Source organism: Vulpes vulpes, chromosome 1, assembly GCF_048418805.1.
Source record: "Vulpes vulpes isolate BD-2025 chromosome 1, VulVul3, whole genome shotgun sequence".
Lineage (NCBI taxonomy): Eukaryota > Metazoa > Chordata > Mammalia > Carnivora > Canidae > Vulpes > Vulpes vulpes.
In genome coordinates, this window is record NC_132780.1 from 123023238 (window position 1) to 123039699 (window position 16462).

The 16462-nt window shown below is 36.2% G+C and overlaps 1 protein-coding gene across 4 annotated transcripts in view; it reads right to left on the reverse strand.

Moving 5' to 3' along the window:
• KPNA1 (karyopherin subunit alpha 1) overlaps window positions 1-16462 on the reverse strand; it is a 69725-nt gene that overhangs the window by 31739 nt on the left and 21524 nt on the right. For all 4 annotated transcript variants that reach the window (XM_072724977.1, XM_072724984.1, XM_072724991.1 and 1 more), the window contains 2 exons: window positions 15208-15341; window positions 456-563 (listed from right to left, as the gene is read on the reverse strand). In XM_072724977.1, coding sequence (XP_072581078.1) covers window positions 456-563; window positions 15208-15336 — 237 coding nt within the window. In that variant the 5' untranslated portion in view covers window positions 15337-15341. The remainder of the gene's footprint in view (window positions 1-455; window positions 564-15207; window positions 15342-16462) is intronic.

Sequence of the window (16462 nt, forward strand, 5' to 3'; positions counted from 1 at the left end):
CATAAAGCATATTTTTATGTGCTTATGTAACCTCAAAAATTTGTGAAATGGGTTATAATAGAAAATTTCAACAACTGTGATGTGGAACCAATTTTGAAAATCATATAAACATGCCCACTTTGATAACTGAAATGAATAGCAAACTGGAATTTCCTTTAATGTATCCTTGTTATTTAACTTTTAAGGAATAATTTTATAATTATCTTTTTTGAAGTTTTAATCACTGAATTAATCTTTACAATTTAGTTAATTCTGTTTAACTGCATGTTCAAACTATAATAAATATCTAATGAACCATGAAATAAATTATATGGCTCCTTTTTAAAAATGAAATGCCAAGTACTTTTTATAGTATCTACTAATACCTTTTTTAAGACCCAAATAGTAAGCTACATCTCCTATCTTCCTCAGAAAAACACTTAAAAAAAAAAAGTTTCTTTCATTATCTTACTTACTGGTGCCATCTCCATGTTATTAATCTGAGCCTCATGGAAGCCTCCATCTGACATAACTTCTTCTTCTGTTTCTTCCTCTGCTGTAGCAACATTTCTTCGCTTGAATAACTGAAAAATAAAAAACTGTGACTCACGTATTCTAATACAAGAGAGTTCAACATGCGAACACTAGGAACCCCACTTAAAAGGCAGTAAAGAAGGATGGAGCTTTCTGAAAATGATTTAAAACATTCTAAAGGTTGTGCCACCTTCAGCCTTTCCTGATGAGGAAATATTTCAGAATTCTCCAGTGTTATAATCTGATGCAATTAACTATCACAACATGCTGTTAACACTTGATGTGGTAAAACTTACTAAGAGAAGCCTGACAGGACATGACACATAAAAAAGGGAAGGTTGAAAAAGGAGCTTGGGCATACTTGACCACTCCCCTCTTTCCTCTATGTTAAATTGGTGATCTTATAGTCTTACCAATACACTAGAGGAAATGATAAAAATGATGTCAGAATAACTTAATATTTCCCCCTTAATCTTCAAAGATAATAAACTGAGACTTCTCAACCTTTCCAACCTGTTCAGCAACCAGTTCCTGCTTGAACACTGCCTTTAAAGTATCCATTAATTTGTGAAGGTAAAGAATACTTCCTTCCAAAGGTAGCCTACTAAGGTGCCTTCATTATATCTTTAATTGTCCGAAGCAGTTCATTTGTTCAAGCCACAATAGAGTAACAATAACTCATCCTCTCTCCCTATGCAATTCTAAAAGCAGACAAAATCCATGAAATAATGCATTTCAGCAAATGGATAACAGGTAGCCCAGGTAGTGATCCTTCAGAAAAGGGGGGGAAAAAAACCTGGCCCAATGATTGCCTCAGATTATTGTCTGGACAGTTTCCAGGCTGTAGCCTAGGGAGGGTGAAACCCAAACAGAGCCTAAAGGCTCCCTCAGGTAAGGAGACAGAGTTGAAATGAGGAGACCAAGGCAACTAGAATCCATAGGCAAAGTAATGAAGACAAAAGATCAACAGAGAACTCAAACTTTGTAGAAAGTTCCCATTAGTCTTTAGCTTCATACTGTAAGAACAGGTATATAACGAGAAAACAGCTGGGAAAGGAACCACTTCCAACAAACATGCAAATAATTTTGGAAGTTATACAAGTCAAGGAATATTCAAGTGAAAAGACTTCCTAATATACATAGGGCATTTAGCAGAATACTAAGAAGGATACTGGTTCAGAAATGAGGCTTAATTAGCTCTAGATTAAAGGGTATTAAGGGTCCAGCCCAATGAAATGTAAAAACAAACTGGTTCCAAGTAATTTACTAAATCCAAAGACAAATTCAGAATTATATATATTCAAAAAGTATAAAAGCTCCAACAATAAGCAAGGTAAACTTCACAATCCTTGGAATTCAATTGGAAACTACCAAACACTAAAAAGAAGAAAAGACTATACATCAGGAAGAAAAAAAAAAATCAATCTAGCAAACCACCTAGAAATGACAGAAATGGGAGAAATGGGAAAGAACATTAAAACTGTTATAAATATATTTCACATATTCAAAAAGCAGAAGTATAAACATTAGGAAAGATAAGAAGAGATAAACAAAGGCTAAGCAAATACCTACATATGAAAAATACAATTTTCAGATGAAAAGTACACTGGATGGAATTAACAGCACATTATATACTGCAGAAGAAAAGATTAGTGAATTTAAGCACATAGCAGTATAACACTTTGAAATAAAACACATGGAAAAAAGGTTGAGAAAACAGGTATAAAATATAAGTCAGCTGTGGGACATCAAGTGACCTAAAATACATGCATGGGGGTCCTAAGGTTGGGGTGGGGGAATATATTTGGAAAATGGCCAAAAAATTTTTTTAGTGTCATGTTTTTATTTAAATTTCAGTTAATTAACATAGAGTATAATATGAGTTTTGGGAAAATTTGGGGATTCATCACTTACATATAACAGCCAGTGTTCATCACAAGTGCCTTCATTAATGTCCATCAAGCATTTAACCCATCCGCCACTGATGTCCCTCCATCAACCCTGCTTGTTCTCCCTAAAGTTAAGAGTCTATTTTATGGTTTTTCTCTCGTTTTCCTATGTTCACCTGTTTCGTTTCTTAAATTCCCTTTATTGGATATGTCATTTGCAAATATATTCTCCCATTCGGCAGAGTGCCTTTTAGTTTTGCTGATTGTTTCCTTTGCTGTGCAGAAGCTTTTCATCTTGATGAAGTCCCAATAGTTCATTTTTTGCTTTTGTGGGAAATGTGTCTAATAAGAACTTGCTTAACAACCAAGGTCAAAAGGTTGCTGCCTGTGTTCTCCTCTAGGATTTTGATGGTTTCCTGTCTCACATTTAGGTCTTGAATTAATTTATTTATTTCGAATTTATTTTTGTGTATGGGGTAAGAAAATGGCCTTTCTTTTTGCATGCTGCTGTCCAGTTTTCCTAACACCTTTTATTGAAGAGACTTTTTTTCCATTGATATTCTTTCTTGCTTTGTTTGAAGATTAGTTGGCCATATAGCTGTGGGTCCATTTCTGGGTTTTCTATTCTGTTTCATTGATCTATGTGTCTGTTTTTGTGCCAGTACCATACTGTCTTGTTCATTACAGCTCTGTAATATAAATTAAAGTCTGGAATTGTGAATGCCTCCAGCTTTTCTTTTCTTTTTCAGGTTTGCTTTGGCTATTCAGAGTCTTTTGTGGTTCCATATAAATATTAGGATTGTTTGTTCTATTTCTGTGAGAAATGCTGGTGGTATGTTGATAGTGATTGCATTAAATGTGTAGATTGCTTTGGGTAGTATAGACATTTTAACAGTATCTGTTCTTCTAATCCAGTAGTATGGAATGTCTTTCCCTTTCTCTGTGTCCTCTTCAACTTCTTTTCTAAATGTCCTAGAGTTTTCAGAGTACAGATCTTTTTTTACCTCTTTGGTTGGATTTATTCCTACGTATCTTTTGGTTTTTGGTGTAATTGTAAATGGGATCAATTCCTTGATTTCTCTTTCTCCTGCTTCATTGCTGGTGTATAGAAATGCAACACATTTCTGTAGGCTGGATTTTGTATCCTGCAACTTTACTGAATTTGTGTATCAGTTCTAGCAATTTTTTAGTGGAGCTTTTGGGTCTTCTACATAGAGTGTCATCTGTAAATAGTGGAAGTTTGACTTATTCCTTGCCAATGTGGATGCCTTTTATTTCTTTTTGTTGTCTGATTACTGAGGCGAGGACTTCCAGTCCTATATTAAGTAATTGTGGTGAGAGTGAAAGTCCCAAGGCTTGTTCCCAACTATAGAGGAAAAAGCTCTCCGTTTTACCCCCCTGAGGATGTTATTAGCTAGGTCTTCTGTCTATGGTCTTTATGATATTGAGGTATGTTCCTTCTACCCCTTACTTTGTTGAGGGTTTTTATCAAGAATGGATGTTGTACTTTGTCAAAATACTTTTCTGCATCTATTGAGAGAATCATATAGTTCTTATGCTTTATTAATGTAGTGTATCACGTTGATTTGTGAATATTGAACCACCCTTGTAAGCCCAGGAACAGATCCCACTTGATCCTGGAGAATGCTTCTTTTAATGTACTATTGGGATTTGATTTGCTAGTATTTTGTTGACAATATTTGGCCTTCATAATTTTGGCCTGTATATCTTTTTTTAGTGGGGTCTTGGTCGGGTTTTGGAATCAAGGTAATGTCGGCCTCGTAGAATGAATTTGGAAATTTCCTTCCATTTCTTTTTTTGGAACAGTTTGAGAAGAATAGGTATTAACTCTTCTTTAAATGTTTGGTAGAATTCCCCTGGGAAGCCATCTGACCCTGGACTTTTTTGTTTGTTGGGAGATTTTGGATTACTAGTTCAATTTTTTTGCTGGTTACTGGTCTGTTGAGTTTTCTATTTCTTCCTGTTTCAATTTTGGTAATTTCTGTTTCTAACCATTTCTTCCAGATTGCCTAATTTGTTGACATATAATTTTTCAAAATATTGTCATAATTGTTTCTATTTCTGTGGTGTTGGCTGTGATCTCTCGCATTCGTGATTTTATCTGGGTCCCTTCTCTTTTCTTTTTGGTAAGTCTGGGCTAGGGGTTTATCAATTTTATTAATATTTTCAAAGAACCAGCCCCTAATTTCATTGATCTACTATTTTGTTTCTGTATCATTTATTTCTGCTCTAATCTTTATTATTTCCCTTCTTCTGCTGGCTTTAGGCATCATTCTTTTCCTAGCTTCTTTAGGTAAAAGATTAGATTATGTATTTGAGATTTTTCTTGCTTCTTGAGGTAGTCCTGTATTGCTATATATTTCCCTCTTATGGTCGCTTTTACTGCATCCCAAAGTTTTTGGACTGTCATGGTTTCACTTCTTTTTGTTTCCCTGTAGTTAATTTCTTCTTTAATTTCATGGTTGACCCATTCATTCTTTAGTAGGATGTTCTTTAACCTCCATGTATTTGTGGTCTTTCCAAATTTTTCTCATGTTTGACTTCAAGTTTCATAGCATTGCTATGATCAGAAAATATGCATGGTATGATCTCTATCTTTTTGTACTTGTTGAGGCCTGATTTGTGACCTACTAGCACGTGATCTCTTCCAGATAATGTCTCATGTGCACTAGAAAAGAATGTGTACTATGCTGCTTTAGGATGAAATGTTCTGAGTATCTGTTAAGTCCATCTGGTCCAGCGTGTTTCATTCAAAGCCATTCTTTATTTCCATTTTGATTTTCTGCTTAATGATCTGTCCTTTGATGTAAGTGGAGTGTTAAAGTCCCCTACTATTTCTGTATAATTATCAATGAGTTCTTTTATGTTAATGTTTTATATATTTGGGTGCTCCCAAGTTGGGGGCATAAATACTTACAACTGCTAGGCCTTCTTATTGGATAGATCCCTTTATTATGATACAATGCTCTCTTCATTTCTTGTTACTGTCTTTTTTAAAAACTGGTTTGTCTGCTACAGATGCTGCTATTCTGGCTTTCTTTTGACATTCATTGGCATGATAAATGGTTCTCCATCCCCTTTCAATCTGCAGGCATCTTTAGGTCTAAAATGAGTCTCTATCTTTAGGCAGCATATAGATAGGTCTTGCTTTTTAATCCATTCTGTCTTTTGATTGGACCATTTAGCCCATTTACATTCAGAGTAATTATTGATACATATGAATTTAGTGCCATTTTATTACTTGTTTTGTCATTGTTTCTGGAGATTTTCTGTTCCTTTCTAGTCTTTGTTGCTTTTGGTCTTTCTTTCCCACGCAAAGAGAGTCTCCTTTAATATTTCTTGCAGAGCTCGTTTAATAGCCACAAACTCCTTTAGTTTTTGTTTGCCTGGAAAACTATGATAACCTTGCTGGATAAGAGTATTCTTGACTCACATTTTTCCCATTCAGCATGTTGAATGTATTATGCCTCTCTTCTTGCCTGCCAAGTTTCTGAGGAGAAATATGCTACTAACCTTATTAGTCTTCTCTTGGAAGTTAGGAGCTTCTTTTGTCTTACTGCTTTTAGGATTTTTTTCTTTATCTCTGTTATTTTGCAAATTTAGCTATGATATACCTTGGTATTGGCCTGCTTTTGTTGATTTTGATAGTTTGTGCCTGCTGGATTTGGATGTCTATTTCCACATTAGGGAAGTTTTCAGCTATAATTTCTTCAAATAAACTTTTTACCCCCTTTTCTCTCTTCTTCTGGGATTCTATGATATGTTATTACACTTTATGGAATCACCGAGTTCCCTAAGTCTACATTTGTGATCTAATATTTTTCTTTCCCTCTTTCCTTTCAGCTTCATTTTTTTTTTTTTTTATGATAGTCACAGAGAGAGAGAGAGAGAGGCAGAGACATAGGCAGAGGGAGAAGCAGGCTCCATGCACCGGGAGCTCGACGTGGGATTCGATCCCAGGTCTCCAGGATCGCACCCTGGGCCAAAGGCAGGCGCCAAACCGCTGCGCCACCCAGGGATCCCCAGCTTCATTATTCTTATCTTTTATATCACTTATTCATTCCACTGACCCTTCCATCCTTGTAGTCATTACATCCAGTTGGTTTCAAATCTCAGTTACTGTATTTTTCATTTTAGACTGACTAGTTTTTTGGTCTTTTATCTCTACAGTAAGGGACTCACTGGTGTCCTCTATGCTTTTCTCAAGCCCAACTAGTATCCTTAATGACTGCTACTTTAAATTCTAGATCAGGCATATTACTTATATCTGCTTTGATTAGATCTCCGGCCATGACTCTTGTTCTTTCTTTAAGGATGAATTCCTCTGTCTTGACATATTGTGTAAGTCTCTCTGTCTTCTTCTGTGTGCTAAGAAAGCCTGTTATGTTTCCTGCTCCTGAGAATAATGGCTTTAAGAAGAAGAGGTCATCTATTGTCCAGAGGTGGGCACTTCAGAAGTGTCTCTGGTGTATTCTTTGTGCACTCTGCTGCTATGCTTTGGCTGCTCTTTCCCTCAGGTCAGTCCTCTGCAGTTTCTTCTTGCCTGCAGTGGGAAGTGTTTGGACCCTGGCCAGAGTATGGTGAGTTTTAATTAGGTGTCTCTGGTCTGCCTTTATAGAGACTTGATGCTATTTCCACTAGAGCTGAAGATTTGCAGAACTCTATGGTCAGCAGATGTGGTGCATTCAGGGTCTGTGCTGGTCTTCTGGGGGGAGGGGTCCACTGCTCTGGTTCTCAAATACAACTACGCTAGTGAAATAGCACAGGGGGCAGGGCTTGGTGTAAGCAGTTTAAGCCACTATTGTTGGCACTGTGCTGCTTACTGAATTTAGTTTACGGTAAAGAGTGGGGGGGCGAGAAAAATGTGAGTCAGCTCCCTAGTCCCCAGAGAGGGGAGTTTGTACATGCCATGGTGCAGGAAGCCCTCCCAGAAGAGCCAACAATCTCCCCTCATGGGTCCTAGGAATCCCTCAGTTCTCTGCCTTCTCCTGTCTGTGTCCTGGCCATCTGCCTGCCTGGTAGCACCTTGGGGTCTATCCCAAGCAGGCACGCTGAATTTTAAAACTCCCAAATTTAAGGACCTGATACGCTGTGGACATGTGCTGGCCCTCTCACGGTGGATCTCAGTGCACTGGGACTGATGCAGGTTTGTCACAGAAGGGCAGTCACCAAAGTGCAGGGGTATGGAGTTTGAAGTGAAGTACAGCAAAGAGCCAGTATCCAAGTTAGCCACCCTCAGCAGGTGTCTCTGCACCTATGCTGAGGAGCAGGGGAAAGAAATGTTCACTGGCCTTTTGTCCCTGAGAGTCAGTGCCACCCTTCCCAGACATGCTTCAAGATGGAGGAATCACCTCTCCCAGTGAGTCCCAGGGGTCTCTAAATATTAACAATGAGCAATCAAAAACTGAAATTCAAAACATACCACTGACAAACAGCATCAAAACTACACAACACATAGGGAAAAATGTAACCAAAACAAAACAAAACAAAACAACAACAACTACAAATCAGGGCACCTGGGTGGCGCAGTCGGTTAAGTGATCCAACTCTTGCTTTTGGCTCAGGTCCTGATCTGTATCATGATATTGAGCCCCACGTCAGGCTCCATGCTCAGCAAAGAGTCTGTCTGAGCATCTCTCTCACCCTCTGTGCCTCCCACTCAGGCTCTCTTTCCATTCTCAAATAAATAAATTAAAAAAAAAAAAAAACCTACAAATCACTGAGAGCTATTATATACCTAAATAAATGGAGATTCGGGGTTTATGAGTCAGAAGTCTCATTGTTATGATATCCATTCTCCCCAAGCTGATCTACAGATCTAATATAATCACAATCAAATCCTTAGAGCAGACTTTTGTGCACAAATTGACAAGCTGATTCTAAAGTTCATATGAAAATGCAAAGGACCAAAACAAGAAAAAATGCATAGGACCTATAATAGAACAATTTTTGTAAAGAACAAGGTTAGAGGGCTAGTAATATGATTTCAAGACTTATTATAAAAGCTACAGTAATCAACAGTGTGATATATAAGACAGATCAATAAACCAATGGAACAGAGTAAACTGCAGAAGCCAGACCCACACAGAGATGGCCAACTGAATGTAAATGGTTCTAAGGCAGTTCATGAGGGGAAACAATCATTTCAATAAATGACACTTGAATAACTGGAGAAGCATATGTAAAAAAATGTCCCCTTTCCCCTTACTTTACATTATGTACAAAAACTAAATGTAAACAGTCACAGACCTGAATTTAAACTATTAACAATAAAACTTACTGAAAACAGAAGAAAATCTTCAGCAACCTTTGGCTTTGACAAAGATTCTTAGATTTGACACACAAAAGCACAATCCATAAAAGAAAAAAAAAACTGATATATGGAATTCCAAAATCAAAACCTTCTGCTCTTTAAACAGCACTTCTTAAAATGAAAAGGCAAGCCACTGACTAGAAGAAAATGTTTAAAAATCATATATCCAGCAATATATCTTGCATCCAGAAAACAATTTTAAAAACTAAACAGACTTCACCTAAAGTAGATATACAGATGGCAAATAAGCACATGAAAAGATGCTCTCACCTTCGGTCATTAGGGAACCGCAAAATAAAACCATAATGGCATACTACTATGCACACCTTAGAATAGATAAAATGAAAAAGACCTACCATAACAAATGTTCACAAAGATGTGGTGGAGCAAATGAAACTCTCATAAAACTACTGATGTGAAAGTAAAGTAGTACAACCCATTTTAGCAAACACCTGACAGCTTCTTAAGAACACATCTACTATACAACCCAGCCATTCTCCTTAGATACCTATCCCCGAGAAATGGAAATATATGTCCATACAAAGAGCTGTCCACGAACGTGGAGCTTTATGAGTAGCAGCTTTATTTATAATCATCTAAAACTGGAAACAATCCAAACTGCCACCAACAGGTGAATGGATAAACCAATTGTGGTTTTATCTTTACAAAAGAATGTTACTAAAAAAAAAAAAAAAAAAAGAATGCTACTCATCAATAAAACGAATGAACTGATACACACAACAGAAATGAATCTCAAAATGATTAAGTTGACTGAAAGAAGCCAGACAGAAGAGAACACATATTGTATCAAGTCATTTATGCAAAGTAATCAGTGGTGACTGAAAAAAAAAGAAGTTGCTTGGAGATAGGTGAGGGGTGGGGAAAAGTAATACAAAGGTATACCAGGTAACAATATGTTCACTATTTTAAGTATGGTGATGGTTTCACAGATATATACATATGTCAAAACTTAAATTGTACACTCTATGTCAACTATATAGTCAAAGTTTTTTAAAAGACATAGAAAAAATAGCTGAAAAAACTGAAATACGTCTATCTCAACAGTATGAGTTCTTAATAATATTAAAACACATTCCTGTTCCCTCCAGAGGATGCTAAGAAACCAACTCATTATTCTGAAAAAGAAGAATAAGTGTAATTACTAACTCAGAAACACCAAAAAGTGCAGTTTGATCCTCTTGGATCTTGCTTTTATGATTTGTTAGGGAGGTCTGGAGCAGTACTAAGTCTATAGCTAATTAATCTCCACTACTGAGGCAAGACTCTCCTGAATACTCTACCTAATGCCCTGCAAATGATGAGTTTTTCCAGTCTGGCTAGAGGAACAGGTGCTATTCTCAGCTCTGTGTAAGGGCCACACACTCTTCCCTCTAATCTTTTTGGATGATAGTTTCTCTAGCCTTGAGTAGTCTCCTCAAGCACATATGCTGATCAGTACTCTGCTAAATACTCAAAGAAACACAGTGAAGACCTCTAGGCTTCTTTCTCCATACATAGTCTCTTCCTTTTATTATTTGCTTCTAGATGACTTAATCTCCCCAGACTCTCAGCTCTGTCTCCTCAATTCAGGAAGGCGGTGGCCTTTAGTTCCCTCTCCCTATTGCAACTTGGAAACTCTCTTGGGCAGTAAGCTGAAGCAATCATAGAGGTCACCTCTTTGGTTTCCTATCTCCAGAGATCACTGTTCTTCATTGGTTAATGTCTGGTATCTTGAACTACTGTTTCATGTATTTTATCTGTTTATTCTTGGTTTGTTTCAGGTAGAAGGGTACATCTGGGCCCTGCTATTCCACTTTGGCTGGAAGCAGGAGTCCTCAAAGTGCCCTATCTAATTCAAAATGTCCCACTTATGGCTAAAGGGAGCCTGTTCAAGCTATCTCCTAAGTCTTTTCAACACAAGTTTCGACAGTCTTAAATCTTCTCGCTCTACGTTATGAAAAAATACTACACATTCACTTTGAATATTCCCTATCTCTAAAACAAGAATCAGGTGTTTCTTCTAAGAAGCCTATTTGTGTAAGAGAAAAATTCTCTAATGACCACAATCTCAAGGTGCTAGAGGTGCTCACTGATATACGGTATTTCACTATCTTGAAGCCTTACTAGGACAAAACTGGGTTTTGTGTGTATATCTGTGTTTTATACATCATGAAATCCTACTAATATTACCTATTCAAATTTATATAACTTCTTTGATTTTATACTTCTATCTCAACCTTAAAAATCCAGGTTCCTAATATTAACATAGTTATCTGGTGTATCCATATATAAATATATATAGTTTCAGGATCTATCCTATATGATCACTGAAGCAGTTCAAGATTTGTTTATACTTCTTTTTGTCCTTAAGACACAGCCCAATAGAGAAAATTAATCACTGTGCCATATATTAAGCTGTATTATTTTTTAAGATTTTATTAAAAAATTTAAAAAAATAAATAAATAAATAAAATCAAGATTTTATTTATTTATTCATGAGACACAGAGAGAGAGAGAGAGGGGCAGAGACACAGGTAGAAGGAGAAGCAGGCTCCATGCAGGGAGCCTGATGTGGGACTTGGTCTCGGGTCTCCAGGATCAGGCCCTGGGCTGAAGGCAGCTCTAAACCGCTGAGCCACCATGGGTGCCCAGCTGTATTTCCTGTGTGGTTTAGCCACAAGCATGACACACAGGACCATTTAGTTCCTCTTATTTTTAAGGATTTCTTCCTTCATTAGGATTTCATTTTGTTTCACAATTACTTAAAGCATCTACATGACTCCAAAATCACACCTAATCACTAAAATAACATTTCTTGGTACTGCAAAATTTACATCCACATGTAGTCATTTTTATTTTATTTTATTTTTTTAAAGATTTTATTTATTTATTCATTCAAAGAGATGCAGAGAGAGAGAGAGAGTAGCAGAGACACAGGCAGAGGGAGAAGCAGGCTCCATGCAGAGAGCCTGACGTGGGACTCGATCCAGGGTCTCCATGATCATGCCCTGGGCTGCAGGCGGCGCTAAACCGCTGCGCCACCGGGGCTGCCCCACATTTATTCATTTTTAAAATGGAATGGCAGGGTACTGTTATGATCTTTAATACAACTGATTGATAAGTAGAATTTGAAATTAAAAACATCATACCATTTACATCACAAGGATGATGACAAGGTAAGATATGAGAAATTCTCAGCAAAGGGAAGTCCCCTAAGCCTACAGCTAAACATCAAGAACACAGGATAAACAATTCTGACTGGTGCAGGAAGACAGAAAATATAGGGTGGAGATCTCCAGTGGAAAAAAACATGGAACTGATAAATTATTTGTGAAGTTTAACCACGTAGAAAATCAGATAAAAATAATTTTAAAGCAGCTGTAGAAGAGAATGAAAAGACAGCCAGAAATCTGAAACCAAGCAAAAAAAAAAAAAAAAAAATTAAGACAACTCCAGGAAAAACAAAGTATAAAGAAAGGAAATCACCATATACTATTCAGCTCAGCAATAAATAATACATACTGTAGTATAACTGTATTAGGAGAATAGGCACAAGGGAAAAGCAGTATAATAGCTTAAATATTTACTTACCATAACAGAACATCAAAAGGTGACATTTTAAATTATTAGTTAAGAGAATTGAAAATGGTTTACTTGGGAATGAGACCAGGAACACTGGTAGTTTAATTTCAAGTACTGTAGTGCTATTTAATTATTCCAACTGTGCATGTCTTACTCAGAGAAAGGTTTTAAAAAAGAAAAAACCGTCAAACAATCAAGATTTATATACCTTATCTACAGATTACATGTTGACTGAACTTGTCAACCAAGTTAATCAACGGGAAAAGTTGCCTGTCCACAAGTTTATCAACTTGCTCACTTCTCAAGATATTTCTTACAACTAAAAACATCAAGCAAACCTCCATTCTGCATCATGATGGGGCTTATGAACTTTTAAGCGGTACAAGGTAACCTATTCACATTGAATTAACAAAAGTCTACTTAATTCAAATTTACAAGGACTGGCTCAATCAGAATGACACCAACTAGTAAAACTTTTTGCCAAAAATGAGTTTTAGTTTGGTCTGTGTCAAGTGGACAGATGTCATTTATAAAGTGCTGCCTAGATATAACAAAAATTAAGTGTTTGTCTTCTAAAAAGATAGCCCTTAAAGATGCAGTTAGTATCTTCTGCACACTTGCCAACATCAACTCCTGTGCTACCCTCACATCTAGCTCTTCAAACTAGCTTCAACCTGTGACTTTTCCTGATAGATGACAAAGCAACTGTGGAAAGATAAACAGTACCTAAATGAATCTGTATTTTACTGATACTTACTATTTTACAAATTAGGCATGAAGTAAGTACTGTTATGATATTAAGAAGCCTGATTGGCTTTACTAGTTTTCTCTATATAATAGAGCACATATGAAATTTAAAAATTAAGACTGTAAACAGAGGGCAGCCTGGTGGCTCAGCGGTTTAGCGCCGCCTTTGGCCCAGGGCCTGATCCTGGAGACCCAGGATCGAGTCCCACATCGAGCTCCCTGCATGGAGCCTGCTTCTCCCTCTGCCTGTGTCTCTGCCTCTCTCTCTCTCTCTCTGTGTGTGTTTCTCATGAATAAATAAAATATTTTTTTAAAAAGACAGTAAATAGAGCAATATTCCAAAAACTTATCACAGAAACTTATTAAAGCCAGGGGCATAATTTGAGATCTCCTACAATGAACCTCATAGGATTTCAACTACAAATATTTTTAGTCCAATATATGGGGCCATACTTGCCATCTGATATGTTAAGCATTCAGAGCATTTGTCTTCAGGCAGTTAATATGAAAAATTAATTTTATTTATATAAACTTTACAATGAAGTCTAATTACATGAAATCACCCATCACCAAGAGAGAATAAAATGAATGCTGTCAATGGCAGAGCATCATTACTACATCTTCAAATGGCTTTATGCCAAATATGATGCATAAGCTGGTGGTTATACTGAGACCTATACTTGGGCTCATGTGTATATTTTTATGTATTCATATGGGAATATAAATATGTAACAATGCTATTATGATTTCTAAAATTTACCCCCAAAATAGAAGCTAATCCAAAGGAAAGGTTCCACTTCAAATAAGATGCAGAGACGAATAAAGAGATACAAGAAACCCAAACCTTTTATGAATAAATTGTAACTCATACTTAATTTACCACACTTATAAAGTCTATTATAGGGGTGCCTAGGTGGCTCAGTTGGTAAAGCATCTGCCTTTGGTTCAGGTCATGATCCCAGGGTTCTGGAATCGAGCCCATGCCAGGTTCCCTGCTCAGCGGGGAGTCTGCTTCTCCCTCTCTCTCTGCTGCTCTCTCACAGTCTCCCTCAAATAAATAAATAAAATCTTTAAGAAAAAAAAAAATATATATAAACTCTACTGTAAGACTAGACAGTAGAGTCTAGTCTTTGCCCAAAAAACTCTCTTTGCCCAAAAAATAATAGTAATAATGACTGTTGGATTCAAACATCTACAGCCCTAACAAAAAAACACTGAGGTTGTAATATACTCTTGGACTTTAACTGGATGTTCCAGTGCAATATTACTCAAAAGAACAGTGTTATTTTGAGACTAGCTCACTATAACTGCAAAATATTTATGACAGATTACCTTATTTCTAAGGTATGAAAGACTGTGACTCATTCATTTGCCTTTTATGGAGCTTTTGCAGCATGGGGGTCAAAAGGTCCTTCCAAGCTCAAAAGTCTCTAATTAGCAAAAAAAAAAAAAAAGTTACCTGTCTTTAAGTTTCTTTGCCTTTGAGATGTACCATTTATTCTAAGCATTTTTAGAAGGTAAAGTGAGAGTGAGTCCCAAATTCTCCTGTAAATATTCATTCTGTTAAAAAGGACCAATTAAAAAAAAAAAAAAAAAAGATCCAAACCAATGTCCTAATGAATCATACCAAATTAATTTAGGGGTTAGAAGACATATTTCTTGAGATTTCTGCTTTAAAATAGTACATAATAAAGAAACATAAAGATAGACATGAAGCAAGTATGGCAAATTACTAACAATTACTGAACGCAAAAGAGGCTCACCTATTTTTTAATTTTGTATGTTTACAGGTTTTCAAATTAAAGATTATAACGAAAAGCAGTATTTTACTGGTCACTTGAGAATTCATTAACAAACATGCACATAAAATCTTAAGTTGCAACTTGAGAAAAACATAAAATACACTAAAAAAAATTGGCCAAAATAGTAAACAGTAGTTGTACTGGGAATATGAGAACCTGATTTGATTCTTATATTCCACTTTTCATTACTTCCTCTCCCCCACTCCCAAAACACATTGATTTTATGATGGAAGGGCTATGTATTTACACACATAAATATGTAGCACCGTCAAAACTAAAATAGAGTGGTTTCAGACTTAAAACAGAAGTTCTTTAAAATAAATAAGAGTAAAGGATTTACCTGCTCTTCTCTTTTCTGCTTGCGTAACTGCAGTCCCTCTTCCTCCCTTCTTCTGCGCATCTCATCAGGATTCAGGGACTTATTTTTGTAACTTTTCAGGCGAAAGTTCTCTTTTCCTGGAGTAGTCATGATTTCTACAAAAATGAGAGAGAGGAAGAGAACAAATGAGCTTCACTTATGGTAAAGAGCTCTGTTATGCTAATAGCCTAGCCTTACTACATAGAGACACCAGAAATAGCTACTTTTTTAAACACCTTTACTAAAGTGTACAAGTCAACAGCTTTATGTATTTTCACAGCTACATGCAAATCACCACCAGTCAATTTTTTAATATTTTCATCACCTCACAAAGATTCTTTTTGGCTATCACTTCTAATCAGAACAATTCATATGAAGAGAATCATATGTGTGATGATTGGCTTCTTTACTTAACATATTTTCTTTTTTTTTTTCAAAGGAAAAAGGTTTAATATACAGATTGAAGATTCACATCATGATAAAGGATATAAAGTTGAATACCTTCTTGTAATAAAAGTTCAACTTTTGCATCTTTTCCTACTTATACTGTTATCTTTTTTTCCTGTGCTTTTCTATTGCTTTCACCCCACCTCTTCCTGTCTGTTTACATGGATTCTCTCCCTCTCCCCAATAGTTTGGAAAGCCTACTCCTACAGAAGCTAACATGATTAACACTAATTTTAATACATCCTTTAACTTCACCAACATCTAAGTAGCATCTGTAAAGTTCTTTTCCCCTTCTCCCCAAAGTATACTGTTCACAACCCATCCTCCTGGTAGGATTGTGACATTTTATTTTTGTTTTCCTTTTTGACTTTTGCTGTGAGAGGAAGGTAATATATATATATGTACTGTGTGTACAGATTTATTATACTCATCCTAGATGGCTAAAGTATATCCTCCAGTAATTCTTTCAAAGAGGGTGTGCAAGAAACAAACTTTGTGAACTCTTCAGTATCAAAAAATGTCTTCATACTTAGCATATTTTCAAAGTTCATCTATGTTGCAACATATATCAGTACTTTATTCCTTTTTATGGCTGAGTAATATCCCATCATATGGATATACCCCATTATATATCAACTCATCAAGTGATAGAGATTTGAGTTCTTTCTACTTTTTGGCTATTATGAGTAATGTTTCCATAAACATCTGTAGGCAAGTTTTTATTCAGACATGTGTTTTCATTTTTCTTTGGAATATACCTAGAAATCAAATTGCTAGGTCACAGGGTAAC